Source organism: Wolffia australiana, chromosome 11, assembly GCF_029677425.1.
Source record: "Wolffia australiana isolate 7733 chromosome 11, ASM2967742v1".
Classification (NCBI taxonomy): Eukaryota; Viridiplantae; Streptophyta; class Magnoliopsida; order Alismatales; family Araceae; genus Wolffia; species Wolffia australiana.
This window is the reverse complement of record NC_135845.1, coordinates 17039929-17061018: the sequence shown is the minus strand read 5'-3', so window position 1 is coordinate 17061018 and position 21090 is coordinate 17039929. Positions and strand designations below refer to the sequence as shown.

The 21090-nt window shown below is 46.5% G+C and overlaps 3 protein-coding genes and 1 long non-coding RNA gene across 4 annotated transcripts; 2 read left to right on the top strand and 2 right to left on the bottom strand.

Annotated features, from left to right (window-relative positions):
* Positions 1 to 1394: 1394 nt before the first annotated feature.
* LOC144709146 (uncharacterized) lies at positions 1395 to 3355 on the bottom strand. Its single transcript, XR_013582966.1, has 2 exons — positions 3012 to 3355; positions 1395 to 2855 (listed from the first exon to the last, which is right to left on the bottom strand). It is a non-coding gene; the product is annotated as an uncharacterized LOC144709146 (long non-coding RNA).
* Positions 3356 to 6386: 3031 nt separating this feature from the next.
* On the top strand, positions 6387 to 9868 carry LOC144709144 (aldehyde dehydrogenase family 2 member C4-like). The gene is made up of 9 exons (XM_078582568.1): positions 6387 to 6544; positions 6645 to 6787; positions 6889 to 7272; positions 7345 to 7434; positions 7509 to 7682; positions 7764 to 7901; positions 9165 to 9302; positions 9367 to 9428; positions 9502 to 9868. The coding sequence occupies exons 1-9, from the start codon at positions 6439 to 6441 to the stop codon at positions 9773 to 9775; spliced, it is 1509 nt and encodes a 502-aa protein (XP_078438694.1). The 5' UTR covers positions 6387 to 6438; the 3' UTR covers positions 9776 to 9868.
* Positions 9869 to 9872: 4 nt separating this feature from the next.
* Positions 9873 to 13237, bottom strand: LOC144709145 (DDT domain-containing protein DDR4). Its single transcript, XM_078582569.1, has 11 exons — positions 12910 to 13237; positions 12708 to 12818; positions 11934 to 12020; positions 11812 to 11849; positions 11647 to 11728; positions 11410 to 11516; positions 11106 to 11265; positions 10920 to 11012; positions 10663 to 10786; positions 10501 to 10543; positions 9873 to 10035 (listed from the first exon to the last, which is right to left on the bottom strand). The coding sequence occupies exons 1-11, from the start codon at positions 13081 to 13083 to the stop codon at positions 9873 to 9875; spliced, it is 1182 nt and encodes a 393-aa protein (XP_078438695.1). The 5' UTR covers positions 13084 to 13237.
* Positions 13238 to 13576: 339 nt separating this feature from the next.
* LOC144709143 (heat shock 70 kDa protein 14-like) lies at positions 13577 to 17236 on the top strand. Its single transcript, XM_078582567.1, has 9 exons — positions 13577 to 13689; positions 13977 to 15189; positions 15270 to 15497; positions 15579 to 15674; positions 15775 to 15954; positions 16035 to 16376; positions 16455 to 16604; positions 16676 to 16806; positions 16911 to 17236. The coding sequence occupies exons 2-9, from the start codon at positions 14020 to 14022 to the stop codon at positions 17095 to 17097; spliced, it is 2484 nt and encodes an 827-aa protein (XP_078438693.1). The 5' UTR covers positions 13577 to 13689; positions 13977 to 14019; the 3' UTR covers positions 17098 to 17236.
* The last annotated feature ends 3854 nt before the right edge of the window (positions 17237 to 21090 follow it).

Genomic DNA, 21090 nt, shown 5'->3' with positions numbered 1-21090 from the left:
TGACTCTGTCAGCAACACCTGGTTTGATGACTACTTTTGAGAACATTGCCAGATTTTTTCACATGATTGAGCATGTACAAATGGGAGTGCTTCTTATCTAGCACATCAACCCCACACTCAACATCAGCGTAGATCACCCTACCATCCCTGTTGTCTAGTGAAGAGGAGTTTTATTGGTCCATATATTGTCATTCCTTATACTAGGCTTTACCAAACATCTGGCTCATAACCCCAGAAATTCATCATCTTTGACGGAGTTGAATCATTCTCACCCCATGGGAATTTATGTAATTCATTCAACAGCAACCACCCACTACTCGGCATCTCATCTTGGCTGAGCACAAGGGCCACGTCATGGCAAGTTATTTTCATTTTTTCTGTTATGTTTTCACCTCACAAGTATTCTTATATTGAGAGTCAAGGGAGGACAGTGAATTTAGATTTTGAGTTTGGGAACATCTCATTATTTTCTTCAAGGGACATATATTTCTCTTTTTGTTCCCTCTTTTCTCCATATCTATCCAAGGGGGTTCTTTCTCTTTGTCAACTCAATATCTGTCACCATCAAGTGAGATACGTAGATTCCTCTTGCTCATAAGTGAATATGTCAAGGCCTATTCTTTCTTTACCCTGTGTAGTGCTTTGCATCACTCAAGCTCTTTATTCTTCTCTTCTCTCTTTTCTCTATCTCACTCTTCTTCTGCTCTCGCGCACACATCTTTCTTCTCTCTCTCATCTCTCATTCTCTCTTTAGAATGTTCTCTTTTTCTTTTCTGACTCTTTCCATCTCAATCTTTGTATCTCCCTCTAGATCTTGGCCTTTATCCATATGTAATGTAGCAAGGAACAAATAGCTTAATACATTAGGAAGCACGGCAAATTGAGCTAGCTCGTGCTGTTTCTTATTATTATTCTTCTATCGGACCTTCTTGAACACCTTATGCTTATTCTTGATCTTCTTGAACATCTGTGTCATCCTCTCGCTGCAGGCAAAGCTGGGGGAGAAAATTCAGTTGGTGGAGCTTCAAGAGGAGGCCAGCAAAGATGATGCTGGACAATGTTGCTGATGTCATCCCGAGGTGTGCCAAGGCGATGCTCGGATACTAGGAGATAGCGCGGATGTCATCAAAGACGTCATCCGTCAGTGTGGACCTACGGCGATGCAACTACGTGATGCGATAATACCCTAGGTGAATGTACGTGCAGGTCCCGACTCATGGGGTTTGCTGGGCTCCGTGCTCCGGGCAGGCGACCGATGGCAGTGACGGTGACCTCCTAACACCCGTCGGAGAGATGAAGGAGTCTACGGCGCCGAACGGACTGAGTCAGTGGGTGCTCTCACTTAACGGACGGGCTCGGCCCGTACCTAGGGAAGATGCTTGTTGGACGCTATCTTGTCCATTTATACTCTCACTAAATATCCCGAGCGCGCGGTAGAGTGCAATCAAAAACGTATACGACAAAAGATAGATTAACGAGGGGGCTAGGGGAGCGAGGTACCTCTTCGGTGATGTCGTCCCAGAGCTGTCGTCCTTGTCAATGCAAAGATACTGGCAGCGGGGTCAGTGGAGCTATGTCGGAGGCGGCACAACAACACTCAACTGGCGGCGTAGCGCGGCTCAAGAGCGGTGATGCGGGAGCAGTGTCGAAAGAGGCGAGGCAGTGCGGCACTATCGCGAGGCGCAGGCTTGTGTTGGATGGCAAGCCGGACGGGCTGGCGTGGGCAGAAGGGGCCGCGGACGATGCAACGGGCCTGGAGGCGTAGGTCGACTGTCGAATGGGTTGACGCAGACGAACGGCGGGCCGAGTGATGGCAGACGGTGAGCCGGAAGGGCTGGCGTGGGCGACGGGCCGGATGTTGGCACGAGGCAGCGACGCTGGCAATCGGCGACCTGATCGGCGATAGTCGTCAGCCCGGGAATGACAGCAGTCAGCAACCCGGCAGCAACGGCGGTCAGGCGACCCGAAAGCAGCAGCGGTCGGCGACCCGACGGCAGCGGGAGTCGGAGACCCAGCTGCAGCGGAGATCGACGATCCGACAACGACGAGGTTGGCCTAACGGTAGCGCTCGGGGACCCGGCTATGGAGGCGGTCGGCGGTACGATAGCGGCAGGGTTGGGCTGGCGGTGGCCTCAAGGCAGCCCTCAAGCCGGCGGCCTCGGGTCGACGGTCCGCGAGGCGGCGCGGGGTGTCAGCCCTCGGGGTGGCGCGGCCGGCAGCCTCAGGCGGCGCAGGGCGGCAGCCCTCAAGGCAGCGTCGGCGGCGGCCTGAGACGGCACAGGGCGGCGGCCTGAGACGGCGCAAGGCGGCGGCCCTTCCGAGCAACACGGGCGGCGGTCTGAGACGGTGCAGGGCGGCGGCCCTTCCGGGCAGCACAGGCGACGGCCTCAGGCGGCGCAGGGCGGCGCCCTCAGGGCGGTGCGGGCTGCAGCCTGATGCGGCGCGGGCCAGCGGCCCTTGGGGTGGCGCGGGCCGGCGCCCCATGGGGCGGCGCGGGACGGTGCGGGGCAGCGCGCGGCGGCGGCCCTCAGGGCGGCGCGGGGTGGCGGCCCTCAGGGCGGCGCGGGGCGGCGGCCCTTCGGGCCGGCGCAGGGCAACTGCCCTTCGGGGCGGTGACCCTAGGGCGGCGTGGGTGGCGGATTTGAGGGGTGCGGGTGGCGGCCTCGGCGCAGGTCGGCGGGGCAGCGGGCGCCGGCGCTGGCGTCCTTCCCTCTCCCTCTTCCTTCTTTCTCCTTCTCTCTCTCAGATGTTGTGGAGTGGTGGGTCCCTTTCAAAATTCAACTTTGACCTTTTGATCTTGACCAAGCCATTAGGGCGCCCACTCCATCCCTTATATGGGAAATGGTAATGGGCCCCTTTGAAGAGGTCCAACAAAGGGGGCATTAGATAGGGGCTCCCTTAAAAATCCAAAAACAAAAGAAAAAAAAGGAATACATTCGAAATTAAAAGAGGGATCGAAACGAAAGGGCTGTTGCAAGGATATGGCCCAAAAATCAGAGTTACTAGGGTACCTTCGCCTTCGCCTTGGCGTGCCAATCTGGCGAGGCTCCAGCCGGCGGGTGTCACTGGTGACGGCGTTGGCTTCGACTTCGTCCTTGATGGAGCGGGATCTCGTGCTCCATTAAAAGGTGTGAGATGTCACTCTCCCTTCCTCTCTCTTTCCCTCTCTCTCTCTCTCTCTCTCTCTCTCTCTCTCTCTCTCTCTCTCTCTCTCTCTCTCTCTCTCTCTCTCTCTCTCTCTCTCTCTCTCTCTCTCTCTCTCTCTCTCTCTCTCTCTCTCTCTCTCTCCACATATATATATATATATATATATGAGAGTTCGGCGAGGTACAAGATGATAGATAGAGAAGACAATCTTTACATGATGGTGTGATTTTGTGCGGTGGGCTATGTGAATATCTGCCCAAGATTTTCACTGCACGCTGCTTGAGGGTTTGGAGAAATTGAATTTTTGCACACCACATGACCATGTCTATTGTTGTCTGTGGGTGAGCTTAGTGATGAAATTGTTGGATCTCATATGTGGGCTTACACACATTTTAGTGTATATCTAGGATTATGACTAATTTTACTTAGCACATCTAATGTGACTTTATAAAGTTTGGGATTAAGCCATTCTTTATAATATCATGGTTGCAAATATGTGTAGAAGCGGGGTCAATTATATAACTTTGATTGATAGTTTTGTAATGGGACATACCCACGTGGGCCTATAAAAGAATGGTTGTGGTAATTGGATAAATTAGCACGTGTGTTCACACGAGTGTATATATATGGTTATCATTAAATTGGTTTGTCCCATCTAATGTGAATTTATAAAGTTTGGGATTAAGTCATTCTTTATAATATTACAGTTGCAAATCTGTGTAGAATACGGGTCAGTTACATAACCTCGACGAGTAAGTTTTGTAATGTGGCATGCCAATATGGGCCCATAAAAAATTGGTTGGGGTCTTTTGATTAAGTAGCACGTGAGACCCTCCAGCCCCCATTTCGCATGCGAGTAACAAGTTTTTTCTGCTGTGATTCAGAAAATTCGCTAGCATCCATCAAGCAAGATGGATTCCAGTTTGCTTCCGTAGCAAAATATTTCTATCAGATTTTTAAAGATTTGCCGATTACAAAACCATATCATTCCATGATTCAGATTATGCGTTTACGTTTAAAAAACGGGTTGAATCACCAAATGTCACGAACTTTCCCCGTTGCTCACCGTATGTCATGTACTTTCGAAATATCACCGTATGTCACAAATTTTTGAAAATTATCACGGTGTATCACGAGGCTTGGCCGCCGGTGACGTGGACGATGACATAGGTGCCACGGGTGAAGCCGAGCCTTGTCATCGGCCACGTCATCGTCCACGTCACCGGAAGCGAAGTAGGGGCTCGGATTCTGGCGTTTTTGGCGATTTTGGCTGGATCTTGGCGATCTGGGTGGATCAAGAAGACGAAGAAGATTTCCGGACGATTTGGGTGGATCTCTGCGGTAAGATTTCGCCGTTTTTTTTTTTTTGTCTTGGATTTCTTTCTGCGATTGATCGCTGAGAAATGAAGAATCGGGGATGTTAAATGCGATTGGATTTCTCCTTCTTTTCTTCCTCTTCCCCTTCTTCTTCTTTTCTTCCTCTTCTTCTCCTTCTTCTTCTTCTTCTTCTTCTTCTTCTTCTTCTCCCGATCAAAATCTTCCGATCAAAATCCTCAGAACAATCTTTTGATCGCAATCTTCTTTTTCTTCTGTTCACGGTGCTCACCAAAGAAAGGGTTTCGATCGAAAAAATCGCGATCGAAATCCCCATTCTCAGATTCACGATGAAGAATCGGGGATTTAATATCCCCGATTCTTCATTTCTCAGCGATCAATTGCAGAAAGAAATCCAAGACAAAAAAAAAAAACGGCGAAATCTTACCGCAGAGATCCACCCAAATCGTCCGGAAATCTTCTTCGTCTTCTTGATCCACCCAAATCGCACCCCCAAATCGCCAAGATCCAGCCAAAATCGCCAAAAACGCCAGAATCGGAGCCCCTACTTCGCTTCCGGTGACGTGGACGATGACGTGGCCGATGACAAGGCTCGGCTTCACCCGTGGCACCTATGTCATCGTCCACGTCACCGGCGGCCAAGCCTCGTGACACCGTGATAATTTTCAAAAATTTGTGACATACGGTGATATTTCGAAAGTACATGACATACGGTGAGCAACGGGGAAAGTTTGTGACATTTGGTGATTCAACCCCTTTAAAAAATGATAAATCACTTTTTTCCCCAGGGACTCGTAAATGATCTTTCAGAAGCAAGGTCCCTCACAAGAATTGTCAATGATTTTTCTCATTATCTTCGAACAATTGCTCCGAAGTTCACGTGATTATGACTCCCCCAGTAAGTTTTCTAGATTTTATCTCCTTCATCGTGACTCTTTCTCAAGTTCGGCAAAGCGAAGGGAGGGAGTCAATTTGACTTGTTCGTCCCTTCGAGTGAAAAACTTGTCTGCGTTACCTTGATTGGAAATCGCGGCCAGATATATTTTTGGTTGATTTTCCTGGCAGAACTTCTCTGTCTCCGTCTCGCAACACGACGGAATGGGTTGACCCTTTGCCTGACGGGATCCAACGATCATCGATCCCGTGTAGGCGACAGCTAATGACTCCACTTGGCCGATCGGACTCAATTCAATCCCTCCGATACTTTCGTGCGAAACTTAACTGCCCATTGAATTATATTCCCCAGAAGTAACAATAAAAGTCAAATCGGATTCCTCTCTCTATCTATCCAATTATCTCTCTATTTATCTATTCATCTATCTATCCATCTATCTATCTGTGTATCTCTCTATGTATTTGTCTGTCTATCTATGTCTCTCTCTATCTATCTATCTCTCTCATGTTGTTCTTGGCTGGGTCGTGAGATTGAAGTCGACGACGGCGGGACATGAAGGTCACAAAAGATAATGATGTCAACGGAAAGGTAAATAAAAAACGACCGAGTTGCGATGTTAGCGTCCGTGTCTGGCCCACGTAGAGAAGAAAGTCCCTTTTTTATTTTTCTCAAGGAGAGAAGGAACTGCTAATATAAGGAGTACTATAACGAACTGCTATCTATCAATGTCTGTCTCTCTCTATCTATCCATCTATATGTCTATCCATCTGTCTATCTGTCTACCTATCTATCTCATTTTTTTCTTGGCTGGGTCGTGAGATAGAAGTCGACAACGGCGCGACATGAAGGTTAGAGTAAGCAAAAAGGAATATGATGTCAACCGAAGGTTAAATAAAAAAACGACGGAGTTGCAAAGTTAGCGTCCGTGTCTGGCCCACGTAGATAGGAAAGTCCTTTTTTTATTTTCCTCAAGGAGAGAAGGAACTGCTAATATAAGGAGTACCCGTTCCGGGGGCTTCTTCAGACTTTCTCAGAGAACATAGAGAGAGATAGCGAAAGAGATGGGGAGCGAGACCGCTAGAGAAACAGAGGTGCCGAAGGCGAAAATACCCGAGATCAGGTACACGAAACTCTTCATCAATGGCGAATTCATCGACGCTGTCTCTGGTAAACTCCTTCTCCCTCTCCCTGCACATAGAAAGATACAGAGAGAGAGAGAGAGACGGCCCACTGTTCGATGGTTGAATCTCGGAGAGTCTCTCTTCAGGGAAAACATTCGAGACAAGGGACCCGAGGACTGGGGAGGTGCTCGCCATGGTCTCGGAAGGCGACAAGGACGACATTGACCGCGCCGTAAAGGCTGCCCGCCACGCCTTTGACCACGGCCAATGGCCCCGTCTCTCCGGCGCGGTACTCTTCGTCTTCCTTCATCATCATGATCATGAATTCACGATTATGATCATCATCATCGTGATTGGTTTTATGGTTTGTGGCGGGGGGGGTGAGAGCAGGAGAGGGGGAGAATTCTGAGGCGGCTGGCGGATCTGATCGACGAGCACTCGGACGAGCTGGGGGCGCTGGAAACGCGCGACGGGGGGAAGCTCTTCCTAGTGAGCAAGCTGGGCGAGATACCGACATGCGCCAACACTCTGCGGTACTTCGCGGGCGCGGCGGACAAGATCCACGGGCACACGCTGAAGATGGCGCGCGAGATGATGGGCTACACGCTGAAAGAGCCCGTCGGAGTGGTCGGCGCCATCCTCCCCTGGAACTTCCCCTCCATCATGTTCTTCTCCAAGGCCAGCCCCGCCCTGGCCGCCGGCTGCACCGTCGTCGTCAAGCCCGCCGAGCAGACCCCTCTCGCCGCCCTCTTCTACGCCCACCTCGCCAAGCAGGTCCCCCTCCCTTCCTCTCTCGTGGCTGCATCTCCGCCGTCCATCCTCTCTCTCAATCCCTCTCCGATCCAGGCGGGGATTCCCGACGGCGTACTCAACGTCGTCACTGGCTACGGACCCACCGCCGGCGCCGCCCTCGCCTCCCACATGGAGGTCGACAAGGTTAAATATCTTCTCCCTATCTCGCGCTCTCTGTCTATGTCGTTGACTGAGAGGTGATTGGTTATGATGGACAGATAAGCTTCACCGGGTCAACGGAGGTGGGCCGGCTGATTATGGAGGCCGCAGCTAAGAGCAATCTTAAACCGGTGTCGCTCGAGCTGGGGGGAAAGTCGCCGATAATTGTCTTCGACGATGCAGACGTCAACGTCGCGGCCGAGCTGGCCACCATGGCGGCTTTCTTCAACAAGGCAAGCCACGCTGTCACTCTCTCTTTATAGTTTTTATATATGTGTGCAAAATATTCATCAAACTGCGGTTCGAGCCGGCAGGGGGAGATATGCGTGGCGGCCTCGCGCACGCTGGTGCAGGAAGGCATTTACGACGATTTTGTGAAGGCCTGCGTAGAGAAGGCCAAGGCCTGGAAGATTGGCGACCCCTTTGACCCCACGGTCAACCATGGCCCTCAAGTAATTAACCTTCCATCTCTCTCTCTCTCTCTACTAGACTCTACTCTACTTGGGGAACACCACGTGATGGAACGGCTGACGAAACGTGACGGTGACATAATGAAAGTTTCGTCTCGTCACCGTCCCTTCACACGTCCCAGCATATGCAAGAAAACCATCATGTTCCAGTCCATAGTTCAGTATCGTCCCGGACGTGGACAACGGACAGGACAGGACGAATTTCGTTCCGTCTGACATCCAGATTCAGTGCAGGGACGAAGGAAGGGATGAATTTTTGTCCGACGGTAAGAAAACCGTCCCGTCCAGTCCTCCCGGGACGAATTTTCATCCAGTCCCTCGTCCTGGATGAAAAAGACCCCTTTTTATATTGTTAATATGATGATATAGATTTTTCTAAGTTTTTTAGGGAATTACGGAGGAGAGAGAATGTGAAGGGCCATATGTACAATTATTTCTGAGCGACACCCATTTGCACACGCGTAGAAAACATGGACTTTGATGCAAATTGTCATTGCATGGCCACGTGGCTACATCTCAACCATCGGATGTGAATACGGCAGTTTTCCGCCCAGATTCGTCCGTCCAACATCCGAGAATTCAGGATGGATGGTTTTTTAGTCCCATGGGATGAAAACCGTCCCGTCCGGTGGTCCCCAAGACAAATTTTTGTCCCTATCTTTGGACAGGTCAACTTTTCGTCCCAGGACAAAAAATTCGTCCTGTCCGCGTCCCTACAATATATTCCCGTCACAGTCCCTCCATAGGGCGTCCGGACATGTCCCTGTCATGGTGACGACACCAGCGTCACCAATGACGTAAATAAAACCTTACTTGAATGGAGGGGTATATCTCAAATTATTTATATGCGACATCAGTTAACGCACAAAAAAAAAGGTCTTCTGTGCAAAATGCCAGGAAATCTAAATGGCCACATCACGTGGCAACATCTCAGCCGTCAGGGAGATTATAAATAATGATTATTATGTCTTTTATGTTCATTTTAACTTTTCAAAATTCCGTCGCGGCCATCACCTGTGATGACCGTTCCATCACATCACACATCCTGGGTACCCCGTCATTGTTACATTCCAGTCAAAACCACTTAGTCATCCGTCACCGTCACTGTCACAGACCTCTAAAACCGTCACCGTCACATATCCGTCATGTTTATGTCACTGTGATGCATGACGTGAAGGATGACGCGTGCCAATCCCTAACTCTACTCTACTCTCTCACACGCGGTGTGGAATCAAATTTAAATAGGTGGACAAGGTTCAATTCGACCGCGTTCTCGGCTTCATCCAGCAGGGCAAGAAAGAGGGGGCCACGCTGTTGACCGGCGGCAAGCCCTGCGAGGAAACAGGCCTGCACATTGAGCCCACCATCTTCGCCAACGTCCAGGTAAGTACCCATGTTTTCAAGCAAGTCAACCGGTCGAGCCTCACCCCATAATCCCCCTCCTCAGGACGACATGACCATCGCCACAGAGGAGATCTTCGGGCCCGTCATGTCCCTCTTCAAGTTCAAGTAAGCCCTCTAGAGAGAGAGAGATGAGATGAGACAGATGGAGAGATTGACCTGATTTGGGCTGGGGGCGCAGGACGGTGGAGGAGGCGATAGAGAGGGCGAACAAGACGAGATACGGACTGGCGGCGGGGATCGTGACCAAGGACTTGAACACGGTGAACAGAGTGTCGAGGTCGCTGCGCGCTGGGGCGGTCTGGATCAACTGCTACTTCGCCTTTGACAACGACGCTCCCTTCGGAGGATACAAGATGAGCGGCTTCGGCAAGGACAGTGGCCTCGACTCCCTCCACGACTATCTCAACACCAAGACCGTTGTCACCCCCCTCTTTGACTCCCCCTGGCTTTGACCAAAATAACCCACGTTTTAAATGTCAACAAACAAGATTATAAGCCGAGAATTTGCAATCTCAGAATAAATCAGTTCTCTGAAGATAAAGAAATGCCTCATTCGTTCTCCCTCGGAGAGGGGTCCTTGTAGCTGGTGTTGGTCGTCGGCCGTTCCCGCAGTCTTCTTCTCGTCTCGGGCAGCCCCAACAGGGGAGGCTCGGCACCTGCGTCGCTGTCCGGCTCGGTGGCCCGGGCCGGGGACTCTTGCTCACCCGTCCTCCTAAAAAACAAAGAAAAGTCAACTCTCAGGACATATGGGTTCCATCTCCCCCACGGTATAGTTCCAGATCGTCCGGGACGTGGGCGATGGGCAGGACGGGACGAAGATTCGTCCAGTCCGACGTGCAGAAAATATGCAGGGACACGGACAGGATGGTTTTTTTTGTCCAAGACCTACGGACCAACTGTTTTTTCGTCCAAGTGGACAAAAACCATCCAGTCTGGAGGTCTTGGGACGAATGGCCGTCCCAGTTTTCGTCCAACCTCTCGGACGGGACGATTTTTCGTCCTGGGACGAAAACTGTCCTGTCCGGATGTCTCGGGACGAATTTCCATCCCGATTTTCGTCCAACCTCGTGGACGGGATGATTTTTTCATCCTGGGACAAAAAAACCGTCCCGTCCGCGTCCCTGCACTATACCTCCAACCCCCCCCCCCCCCACCCCACCCCACCCCACCCGCTTACCCGTCATCTTGTATGGCCTCGTCAATAGACTGATCGTATTCATCTGAGACAGAGAGGAAAGTTTTATGTTTTATAGTATATTTTATGAGCATCCGTCGGAAAATATAGAAACTAAATTTGTATAAGAAAATAGGCGCTGAGGCGATTGACTGGTGGGCATACCGAAGGTGTAACTGACAGGCCTGCGGTCGCGGCAAGATCGCCGACTGTTGACCAAGTCACAGCTTTGGAGCCCCTCGAATAGCCTTGCATGTCTCTGTTTCCTCTTCAGCATCCGTTCTTTCTTCTGCCAGAGGGAAGAAGAGCATTGTACAGCTCAAACATGGAAAATTCCATTCGTGTCTGCGTGGCTTATATATAATATGTAAGGTAACATGACATTTGTTCCTTGGTTTGAAATTCAATTATTCCTCCCGCACCTTTTCCGTTTCTTCGACGTCAGGCAAGATCTCATCCTTGACAATGGTCCCGACGGCACATTCTGAAGAAACTTTGCTGCCCAATAGCTTATCCTAATGTAATATCAAAGAAAATCACAGTCACAAGATATTTCCAAGGATGAATGCATGTGATGTATGTCAACAACTAATATTTCCTAGGTTTACCGTTATCTGCCGGAATTCTTTGAAATTAGTTGCGAGAGTTTCCCACTGAAATTCTACAGTCGCCAGCGTGAGACGACCTCTGCCCTTTGCTCTCGGTTTGTACTCAATTTTAGTAACATTCTTGTATAATCTGTGTCCGACAACCGAATCTCCATCGTACCTTTAAAAAGAGTTTGAAAAAAAGAATTAAACGTTAGAAACAAGATCCCAAGTTATTCGAAAGGTTAATGAAAATACCAAATATTCCAGATTCCAGAATGATAATTATTTTTCAGCTGAAATCATTTCGATTTAGTATGATTACCAGTAGGTCGTCCCTTTTTCGTCTTGGAATATACTATCCTTGCGAAATCTAGAGAGATGGCCGCCACGCTTCACTTCCTCGTCCACATAATTCAGTACGTCATCTTGCTGCGGAAATAAAGTTCGTGCGTAATCATAAGGAATAAAAATTTAACACAGATGAAAACGTCAGGCAACTAAGGAATAAAAATTTAACACAGTAGAGTTTTCTCAGGTGCATCTAGAGAGACGGAATTACCAGCAAACGAACTTCGCATAGTGCTTTTAGGATCAGCAACCTCTTCAAAGGATCAAGACCTTTGTAAGTCGAAATTTCAACCCTGCAAACATAAAGATGATTTGAGGCCACCCTCTGCTAGTATAGAGCAGAAGAAAATATTTTGACATTGTTATTTTCACGTACCCATCGTCGAACGAAAGAGGGGCCTCGCCTTCGGCGACCTGCATCAGACATGGTTGTACTGAGATAAAGAAGATATAGAGGAGATGCTCGGTATCGCCGTATATTAAGGAATAAAAAACTACCCAAGGCCACCATGTCTTCAGCTTTTTTGAAAGTACTGTCACCCAGACATCAGACTCCTCCAAGCTCTTGCTTACGGGAGGTATACCCTGTCGTGGATGAAAATATGATTAAACTTTAGCGTAGGAAAAAACCCACAGTATGACCTTTTGAAAAGGATATTCAAAGCAAAAGTTAAATATTCTCAACTCCGGGCGAAATTTTAACTTGTCATTCATCCATACACCAAACATGCAAGGAATACCCACACAGACTTTTCACCGAGATAATATGGTTCAGTTCCGCCTAAGGTTGTGCACAAAACTAACCTCCAAAGGCAACTCTCTAAGAAACAAAAAACACATCCCGAAGCCATAAAGAGACTACAGTGGAGAAGGAGCATGGAATGGTAAGGGTTGTCTTTATTCAAATTGGAAATCTAAATCAAAATTAATAGAATGGAGTCGGAAGAAGAGGTTTACAACTGCGTCGCCAAAACATGAAGTAGAAAGCGATAGGATGAAAAAATCTAAAATCCAGTGCTTTAGGAATGAAAAAATCGTTCGAAGAAAAGGCAAGTGACAAATTGACATTATTCTGTCGGCATACTTGGCAGAAAGGGTTAATCTCTTGCAGTTGGATTCCGACATTTTTCTGTCGGAATCCAGGTTTAAAGGCTAGCACTAAAATCTCTTGCATTCTCATAAAAAAAATACTCAATATCACAGAAAGACGTAACTTCTGCCAAACCATGTCCTTGGAGAAGCATGATACGTTAATGGAAATCAGATACAAACCTTCAACAACGCAACGTGAATCTTCGTGAGGACATGATCCGACGTCATAAGCGCCATTTCCATCTCTTCAGCGGAGATCTTCAAGTCTCGGAGGACGATTGGTTTAAACACCTAATTATGTCCAACGGTGAGCAGACCAAACGCAATCAAAAAGTTAGGAAAAAGGGGAAAAATACAAACACGCACGGAAAAGGCATCTTACATGAAGAAAATTGAGAACTGAAGCAAGCTCCCAGCGGCTACGAAGCTGAAGACGACCGGCGTCAAATTCAGAGGGATGAGTTTCCAACACCACAACTTTGTCATCGTCTTCTTCTTCTCCTCGTCTCTCAACCTTCATACCCGGGGGCCTCCCTCTTCCCCGCTTCTCAAGCATTTCTAACACACGATCGTTCGCGGAGCACAGAGAAATCTTCCCTAAACCTTGCAAATCGTCGGAGATGTCGCCGAAGGAATCCACAGAAAATCGACGATCTGCGAAAAGGGAAGAAGATGATACAAGTGCAGAGCGCGGGAAACGCTGAACTGCACCGCCCGTCTCTTTCGGTTGACTAATGGTATTTATAGCAGAAAATTTGACTTAGTGAACGAATCGGACGACGAACGGACGGATAACAGTTTTTAACCTAGAGGAGTCGGTCTTCGATGACGGAAAAAGTGATGGGCCTTTATCTTTTTATGGACCTGCTTGTTGAGTTATCAAGGCCCAATAAGTTGCCAGATTTGACCGCTCGATTCCATTAGCTCCTAGTTTTGATACGGTCATCGGACGGCTCTCCGTTGCTTCCATCAGGTTTTGGAGAAATGAACGGTGTGGATGACGCCGCGTCGGGAGGTCCGTTGCTTCTGGAACCATCGGCGGTCTAGAATGGAGCTTTCTAGAAGAAAAGAGGGAGGCTTTATTTTTGGCGTTGGCGAAGTGGGAGAGTTTCCACTCTCAGAAAGCAGGATCTCTCTCCGTCGCCATCTCCGTTCAAGCAAGGTACGCTCGATCTTACATCCTCGATCTGATCGTCGTTCGTCCTTCAAATCCGAGATTTCATCCTCTGTAGACATTGTCTCTGGTTTTTGACGTTTTTTTTCGTCGATCCTCCGTCTAATGCTAGGGTTTTGCATTGTTTCAGTCGTCAATACATGTCATTTTACCTTCGCCGCGTCCGTTTTTTGGAGATCACTTGGTTATCGTACCGTGTGTCCGTTTTTGTAGGTTTGGAATGCCTGATGCGTGTTCTTAACTATTTTTTATTCGGTTTCTATCGTATTTGGCAGATCGCGTTTAACCGCCGACAAGGTATTTGCGAGAAACGCAGCCATGAGCGTGGTTGGATTCGATTTTGGGAATGAGAACTGCATCGTTGCCGTGGCTCGGCAGCGAGGCATCGATGTCGTTCTCAATGACGAATCCAAGCGGGAGACACCTGCTGTGGTATGCTTCGGCGACAAGCAGAGATTCATTGGAACAGCCGGGGCTGCTTCGATCTCGATGAACCCCAAGAGCGCCATCTCACAGATTAAGCGCTTCATCGGGCGCAAGTTTTCTGATCCAGAGCTTCAGCGTGACATCCAGTCCCTCCCATTTACTGTCACCGAAGGTCCTGATGGATTCCCCTTAATCCATGCCCGGTATCTAGGCGAGCAGAAGGCCTTCACTCCAACCCAGATTTTGGGAATGGTCCTCTCTGACTTGAAAGGAATAGCCGAGAAGAATCTCAATGCCGCGGTTCATGATTGCAGCATTGGCATTCCTGTGTATTTCACAGATTTGCAGAGAAGGGCTGTGTTGGATGCGGCTGCTATTGCGGGTTTGCATCCGCTTCGTTTGATTCATGAAACCACTGCAACTGCATTGGGTTATGGGATCTACAAGACTGATTTACCGGAGAACGACCAGATTAATGTCGCATTTGTTGACGTGGGTCATGCGAGTATGCAGGTTTGCATTGCTGGCTTGAAGAAGGGGCAGTTGAAGGTATTGGCCCATTCCTACGACAGATCTCTCGGTGGCAGGGACTTTGATGAGGTTTTATTCCGTCATTTTGTTGCAAAGTTCAAGGAAGAATATAAGATTGATGTTCTTGGGAGTTCGCGCGCCTGTTTGAGACTGCGGGCAGCGTGCGAGAAGTTGAAGAAGGTGTTGAGTGCGAACCCTGTTGCCCCATTGAACATTGAATGCCTGGTGGACGAAAAGGATGTTAAAGCGATAATCAAGAGGGACGAATTCGAAGAGATCAGTCTCCCTATTCTGGAAAGAGTGAAGGGTCCTCTCCAAAAAGCACTCTCAGATGCTGGCCTTACTGTAGAACAAATCCACTCGGTAGAAGTTGTTGGCTCGGGCTCGCGCGTACCAGCAATTCTCAAGATATTGACGGACTTTTTCGGAAAAGAACCCAGGCGAACCATGAACGCCAGTGAATGTGTTGCTCGAGGATGTGCTCTTCAGTGTGCTATTTTGAGTCCTACATTCAAAGTTCGCGATTTTCAGGTATTTCAACTTCAATTGTAACGAAAATCCAAGTCGACGATGTGCAATTTGTTTTGAGTTATTTATCCCATCCATCTCAGGTGAACGAGTATTTCCCTTATTCAATCGGTCTATCCTGGAAGGGAGTGGCTCCTGACGCAGAAAACGGGGCAATCGAGAAGCAGCAAACATCTCTCGTCTTTCCTCGAGGAAATCCCATACCCAGTTTAAAAGCTCTGACTTTTTACAAATCTGCTACGTTTCCTGTGGATGTTCACTACGCCGATGCTAACGAGTTGTCAGGGCCTCCACTCATCAGCACTTACACGGTACGTACAATTTTGTAAACTAGTTTTTCTATTCTCATGCCGATTTTCCCTCTTTATAATTTGCTTTTTGTTCTCGGGTAGATCGGACCTTTCCAAACTTCGAGGGGGGAAAATGCAAAGCTCAAGGCTAAGGTCCGACTGAACCTTCACGGAATCGTGTCCATCGAATCAGCGACTGTAAGCATTTCCGACTGACTTCTCTTTATCACCTTCTCTTTCCCGTTAAGTTGTTATATCTGAGTCGTTGAATTATAACTCGTTCTTTACCGGCATCCAGATGATCGAAGAGGAGCTCTCGGAGGTGACCGTGGAAACATCTAAGATGGACACGGACGAAGCGCCAAAGGACGTGAACATGGCAGAGGCCAAAAGCCCTTCTCGTCCTCTGCCGGCAGATATCAATAATGGTGCGGCAGATGATGCGGAGAAGCCTACTAAAATGGACACAGACGTCAAGGTTTTACGCCTCTCTTCGCCTTGCAGTTGGCTCATCTCATTGTTTTCCCCCATCTCATTATTTCTTTGGTTTTGGATCAGGTCGAAGGGCCAAAGAAGAAGGTGAAGAAGACCAACGTGGCGGTTTCGGAGCTCATCCATGGTGGACTGCCCGCGGCGGAACTGCAGAAAGCAGTGGAGAAAGAATTTGAGATGGCGCTTCAGGACAAGGTGATGGAGGAGACCAAGGACAGGAAGAATGCTGTCGAGGCCTATGTCTATGAGATGAGGAACAAGCTCAGCGACAAGTACGAGGACTTTGTCACCCCGTCGGAGAGAGAAGCTTTCTCCGCAAAACTCCAAGAGGTGGAAGACTGGCTCTACGACGAGGGCGAGGATGAGACAAAAGGCGTCTACATTGCCAAACTTGAGGAGCTCAAGAAGGTTGCTTTTGTGTTTAGAGTTTAGGGTTCAGGGTTTTGGGTTTTATCAGGTTGACATTTGTGGGCTGATGACACGCAGCAAGGTTCCCCGATCGAGGAGCGATACCGGGAGAGCCAGGACAGGGGACCTGCCATTGACCAGCTTGTCTACTGCATCAACAGCTACAGAGAAGCTGCTCTCTCCAGTGACCCCAAGTTTGACCACATTGAGCTCGCAGACAAGCAGAAGGTACGCAGCCCGTTGTCATATCCTACTCATTGATGGACGTCTGTTGATTGAATTACGCATGTCGGTGATAGGTTGTGAACGAGTGCGGGCAAGCCGAGGCGTGGCTGGCAGAGAAGAGGCGGCAGCAGGAGTCCCTTCCCAAGTCTGCTACCCCCATCCTCCTCTCGGCGGATTTGAAACGCAAGGCCGAAGCCCTCGACAGGCATGGATCAAAAAATGCAACCACTCTACTATTCTATTGTTTATCGATTTAATTACCTGTAAATTTGGAAGTTCTTTGTGATGATGGGGTTTAAGCTGTTGCAGGTTATGCAAACCCATAATGACAAAACCTAGGCCAGCACCGGCAAAGGCACAAACCCCTCCACCGCCATCACCGCCGCAGCCCGAGCACCACACGACCGAAGGAACGACGGAAGAGGGGGCTGGCAGTGCTGCCGCGCAGCCGCTGGAGGAGATGGACACTGACAAGCCTGAGGGGGCCGCGTCTTGATTGTAGCGTGGTGAGTCTTGTTTGATTTTTGTTCCTCCTGGACTTGTTTTTTTCCGGCGGTTTGCTCGCCTCTTGTTTTATAGACGTAAAGAATACCCAAAATTGATGGCCGATTGAGATTCCAGAGTTTTTCTTGAAATCAGTGGGTTCTATTGCTTTGTTTTTTTCCGTGTGCTGATTGTTGGATGAAAGCTGTTGAAGGAAGATGGACAAGGCCTTTTATGCTTAGAAGTCCATGTAATGTGATCGCAAAATACTATTTCAGATTTTTGGAAGGTAATCAATGATGGTCATTTAGAAAATAGTTCCTAGACTTTCTTGGTGTTGATATAAAGTTTGACTAAACATAGGATTCTATGGGAGCTCCATTCTAACGTAGGTCTTCCTTCAGTAGTTACCCTCGTAAGTCAGTTGGTTTGTTAACTGAATAGTCGTCCGCGTGTAGATTTTTTACTTTGGGAGTGTAATGTGAAAGGTGAAGTCTGCAGTAGAGATAGATTTATAATCAAAAGAATCTTGAGATTTTGAGATCATCGCGTGGCTTAATAAAAGTATCTAGTTTTTCTTACTGTGAATTTTTTTCTCGGCTGGACATCACCAACTAATGCAGACATCATATTTTGTGTTGTCATTTTTGTGCAACTATATTAGTCAAATAATCTACAAATTTATAAATTTTGCTATGCACTCCGTACTCACATACCCAGAAAAATCTAGAGAAAAGTCCATCCCAATGTAAAGTTAAACAACCAGAAAAACCTTAAATTGTTTGTTTTAGTCTCCATTATATGGTGAACAACAATCCTTTAGGAAACGCAGCCCACCATGGGGGCCTGGAGTCCACTAGTTAGATCAATCCGAACAAAGGCAGCTTCAATTGGAAGAACTATAGTGTTCAGCCCCTGAAGTTAACACCTAATAGCATAACTTGATGTGCCCATTTCCTTGCTGACCCATCCCACACCTAAAAAGCTACCTTGCATATGTCTTCCCCAACTAAGGTGAATAACATAGAAAAAAATGTCGATTTATGTACCAAATATATCTAGTGAGAAGGAAAATGGGTTGGGCGTCATTGTTAGGACTACCTATACAAATTCAGTTTGCCCAAAACAAATGAATTGAATAAGACCTTTCAAATGAAAACCAGAACGGAAAATTATCAAGTCACATTGCGATGAAATAAATCTGCTGCCTTTCACTTCCTTGGACTAGTCATCAGCAGTCGCACATAAAGGTACCATCATGGTAATTGGCACACTAAATCCCTACGTGGTAGACTCAATAAATGCTACCTTAGTTCTCAAAGTGAAGATCTCAACATTCAATTCACGCCAAGAGGGGAGTGCACACAAAAATACTGCATCATCTTCACATATTTATTTGCCTTTAAATTGATTTTAAATTATGGAGATATATGTGATTGGATAGCCAACCACACCTATATATTATTACATGTTTATTTATAGGATATATTCATTACAGTGCATGTGTGATGCTTATAACAAGGTTCGTGAATATATTATACTTGAGAAGAACATCGAAGTATCTAAATCGAATAACATTATTTAGCCTCTCTCATACGATGACTATGGCTCGTCGCGTACTCATGAACCTCGTTATAAGATATATATAGAACGTGTGATGGACTTCACATTATCTTGAACGTGGAGACACTAAGGTTAGAGAATGGTGTTCTTTAGTGGAAAGAGTTCAGTGAGTTGATCTGTACGAATCCTTAAATAGTATTTTACACATTGTCGATCGTGTTGATTCACGTGATGGTTGTGTAAGTGGTCCTTATAGCTGAGACACCAAAGAAGGCCTGTGGATGGACAATTGTAAGTTGACTATGACCTACAAGTATCTAATGATGGAATTTTAAACGGTATCATCCGCCCTCAGTATAAGAGGAGACAGCTCAAAGAAGAAGGTGAGATGAAGTCTTTTTGGGAGGTAGTGAAATAACATAAAAGAGTTCTCAGATGATTCCTGAACACGTCAATACTAACTCAGAAGACTGATTAGGGTTTGATAGTTGACATACCCTACGTTGTCTTAGGAGCATCAACTAGATAATGGACTACATGTATAAGGTAACCATGATGAACATATTCCATAAGTGAGCCGAATCGATCAACACTCATTTGTATCTTTTAGAGCACGAGGTGTAGCTTTGCACCCCACGAGTAGGAGACTCGACCTATCAATCGATTAGATCGATCTGACATTAATTACTATGTACGATGATATAGTGAGTTATTTGGAAGGTCAATAATGGTTGTTGGACTATTGTGGTAGTTATCTAGACTGATGCACGGGTCTAGAGATCACATGTAATGGTTTTTTGGATGTCACAATATACACTAAAAGTTTGGGGGTTTTATGAAAAATAACCACTTAGTTAAATAGGGAAAGACCCTGAACAAAATTCATCCACGCCACAATTTTCAAGGGGCCTTCCCTTCTCCATTCTCCCCATATATGTTGCATATGTTGCATATAGGTTGCATATGTTGGTAGCTCAATATGTATAGTAAGTAAGTGAGTGTCAGTCCAAGGGAGGCAAGTAGAATTTCAATTTGATTTTTTTTTTGTGTTTTAGATCCTAATTAGAGTGAATTTGAGAAGAGATGAGATGAAAAGAAGAAATGTGGATTGGAATTTAAATTATTGATTGGAATTGGATGGATCAAAGAATTAATTAGTTGGAAGAGATTTTTTTTTTGATTTAAGTTTTTTTTTTTTTGAGAATTTGCTAAATCAAAAAGGAAATCTTAAATCTCTAAATTAAACTAAAATTTTTTTAAGTTTTCTTTTGGAATGCAATTGAATGCCAAGGTAAATCCTCAATTTCTCCTCTCAATCCTAATCAGGCTACATGCCGCCGCTCAAGCAAGCGATTAGAAGTTCAGATCAGAATAGAGATGATTCATTCAAAATCAATAATAAAGGAAAATACAATAAATAGGAAAAGTGAATAGATAGTCCAAGCTAGAGCTCCTCCCTGTCTTGTCTCAGGCATGACCATCCACTCCTCCTCTCTCCCCCTCTCTTTTTTATTTAGGTTTTATTAGGGTAAAATCACCATTTTACCATTTTTAGTTATTATAATATTTATCTATCACTGTAGGCTAGATCTGAATGAATGATCAAATGCAGATAGAAAGAGGGATCAAGACGAACAAATCCATAAAAACGCAATGATCTCTCACTCTGCTCTCATTTTGGCTCCTCCTTTTTTCCTTTTTGCAGAAAAAAGAAAAAAAAAAAAAAAACCCTTTTGCTTTTTTATTGTAAAGTAAATGCGTATATGTATCTGCCTCTCTCTCTCTCGATTCTCTCAAAACATTAAAAAATATAAAATAAATAAAAAAAAAATGAATGATGAATTTTATTATCTTTAATCCTGCCGCTGCGTGGCAGAGCTGAGTTCAGTTTTTTTTTGCAAACGAAACGCAAAAAGGCCCCAAAAAGTCTAGAAATTGCATAAATATATTTTTTTGTAAAAATTCTGAAAAATCTAGAAAATTCCTGATTAATTCCCATGTTGATAAATAAAATTCATATAATTAACAGAAAATTAGGAAAATCAGAAATACTTGGAAGCATTATTTTTAACATGAAATAAAGAAAAAAAGGTGTTATCATATACCCCCCTACTTAGACATTGCTAGTCCCTTAGCAACATCTATGTACTTGTAAGTTAGACAACAGTGTGGGGAAGTGTTAAGTGTATCAAAATCAAGCCGAACTAAAACACTAAATGACATTTTGAGCAGATTTTTTTCAGTTTGTGGGGGTTTCCTCTCTGCTTGCTGGCCTGCTAAGTGATGAGAGAGAGTGTACTTGTTTCTAGGTATAAGCTATACCCCTCAGGTAAACTCTCTCTCCGGGGCCACCCTAGTACTTATTCTCCATTAGCCTTTCTCTTTCCTAAGAATAGAAGAAGCCATTTCCTCCTCTTTGAGCACAGAATATTGAACACAACGA

Excerpts from the sequence above, each read along its gene's own strand:
- LOC144709143 (XM_078582567.1), top strand. The coding sequence starts at position 14,020 with ATGAGCGTGGTTGGATTCGATTTTGGGAATGAGAACTGCATCGTTGCC. Across the intron at positions 15,675-15,774 it reads TGTCCATCGAATCAGCGACT|ATGATCGAAGAGGAGCTCTC; the intron begins GTAAGCATTTCC and ends ACCGGCATCCAG. Across the intron at positions 16,605-16,675 it reads AGCTCGCAGACAAGCAGAAG|GTTGTGAACGAGTGCGGGCA; the intron begins GTACGCAGCCCG and ends TGTCGGTGATAG.
- LOC144709144 (XM_078582568.1), top strand. The coding sequence starts at position 6,439 with ATGGGGAGCGAGACCGCTAGAGAAACAGAGGTGCCGAAGGCGAAAATA. Across the intron at positions 7,902-9,164 it reads CGGTCAACCATGGCCCTCAA|GTGGACAAGGTTCAATTCGA; the intron begins GTAATTAACCTT and ends AAATTTAAATAG. Across the intron at positions 9,303-9,366 it reads CCATCTTCGCCAACGTCCAG|GACGACATGACCATCGCCAC; the intron begins GTAAGTACCCAT and ends CCCCCTCCTCAG.
- LOC144709145 (XM_078582569.1), bottom strand. The coding sequence starts at position 13,083 with ATGCTTGAGAAGCGGGGAAGAGGGAGGCCCCCGGGTATGAAGGTTGAG. Across the intron at positions 12,021-12,707 it reads TTCACGTTGCGTTGTTGAAG|GGTATACCTCCCGTAAGCAA; the intron begins GTTTGTATCTGA and ends CATCCACGACAG. Across the intron at positions 11,850-11,933 it reads TGAAGACATGGTGGCCTTGG|GTCGCCGAAGGCGAGGCCCC; the intron begins GTAGTTTTTTAT and ends TGTCTGATGCAG.